Source organism: Sceloporus occidentalis, unplaced genomic scaffold (genome assembly GCF_023333645.1).
Source record: "Sceloporus occidentalis isolate IW3139 unplaced genomic scaffold, rSceOcc1.0.p SCAF_204, whole genome shotgun sequence".
NCBI lineage: Eukaryota > Metazoa > Chordata > Lepidosauria > Squamata > Phrynosomatidae > Sceloporus > Sceloporus occidentalis.
This window is the reverse complement of record NW_028317184.1, coordinates 725,628-726,964: the sequence shown is the minus strand read 5'-3', so window position 1 is coordinate 726,964 and position 1,337 is coordinate 725,628. Positions and strand designations below refer to the sequence as shown.

The following is a 1,337-nucleotide window of genomic DNA, read 5'->3' as shown; positions in this document are numbered from 1 at the left end:
ATGAGTGAAAAAGAATACTCACTTGCAAATCACAGTGACGTTACTTACTTTATTTTCCGGGGCTTCCCAGGGACATTTGCAATACAATTACTTTACTTTTTCATCTTTTTGTTAATCTACATATTGACTGTTACAACTAACTTTCTTATCATTATCATGGTTTGTCTTGACTCTCACCTACACATTCCAATGTATTTTTTCCTCAGTAATTTTGCTGTTCTGGACACCTGGTGTTCAACTGCTGTTATTCCCAACACATTAAATTATCTAATCACTCAGAACAAGCTAATTTCCCGCAAGGGCTGTTTGGCGCAGCTCTGTTTTGTCTTCTCAGTAGGACCTACTGAGTTTTTTCTTCTCACTGTCATGGCCTATGACCGATATGCAGCTATCTGCTATCCCCTGCGTTATGTGACTATAATGAATGAAAGAATATGCAAGTATCTTGCTGTTGGATCTTGGCTGAGCGGTTTCTTTACTGGCTGGACATTAACAATTCCAACTGCCATGTTAAAGTTTTGTGGGCCCAACCATATCAATCATTTTTTCTGTGATTTTGTTCCATTGGTAAAACTGTCCTGTTCCGATACTTCATTGAGTGAGACAGTTTTTTTCTCATTTGCGTGGGTGGTTGTACTTAGCTCCTTAATTGTTACTACAGTCTCTTATTCTTATATAATTAAAACCATTATAAGAATTCCATCCAGTCTTGGCCGCCAAAAAGCCTTCTCCACCTGTGCCGCCCATTTAACAGTTGTTTTAATATTTTATGGAACTTGCATCTTTTTGTATGTACGGCCAAAAGCCAACTATTTCTCAGATAAGGATAAAATATTATCTCTGTTTTATACAGTTATAACTCCATTCCTGAATCCTCTAATATACAGCCTTAGAAACAAAGAGTTCAAAGTGGCTTTTATGAAGATTCATCAAAGAGTTTGTAATTCCTTTATCAGATTTTAGTACACAGAGCCATTTCCATGTCTATTGTTTACACTAAATTGTTTAGTACTAAATTAGTGCTAAAATGCATCCTAAATTAACGTATTCCTTTTTCTTAACATAATATACCATTTTGCTGAATTTTCTCTGAATTCTGTCTGCATTAAGCTCTTCTAGGAACTCTCATCACACCTATCACGTTAAAAGAGAAGGAATACTTTACTGAGGAAAAATGAGGATTGGAAATTAAAATAATTGTTTGCACTGATATATGTATATATATATAGTGGGGTTTGAATACATATTGCTTATTTTAATCCATATTTAAAACTGCTGATTCATAAATAGAGGTTGTAGTGATTAATTCACTGATGTTGGTTTATGGTGCATGGAAT

General features: G+C 34.8%; 1 protein-coding gene across 1 annotated transcript; it reads left to right on the top strand.

Annotated features, from left to right (window-relative positions):
- LOC149277992 (olfactory receptor 6F1-like) lies at nt 1-963 on the top strand. Its single transcript, XM_089502484.1, has one exon. The coding sequence runs from the start codon at nt 1-3 to the stop codon at nt 961-963; it is 963 nt and encodes a 320-aa protein (XP_089358610.1).
- Nucleotides 964-1,337: the final 374 nt, after the last annotated feature.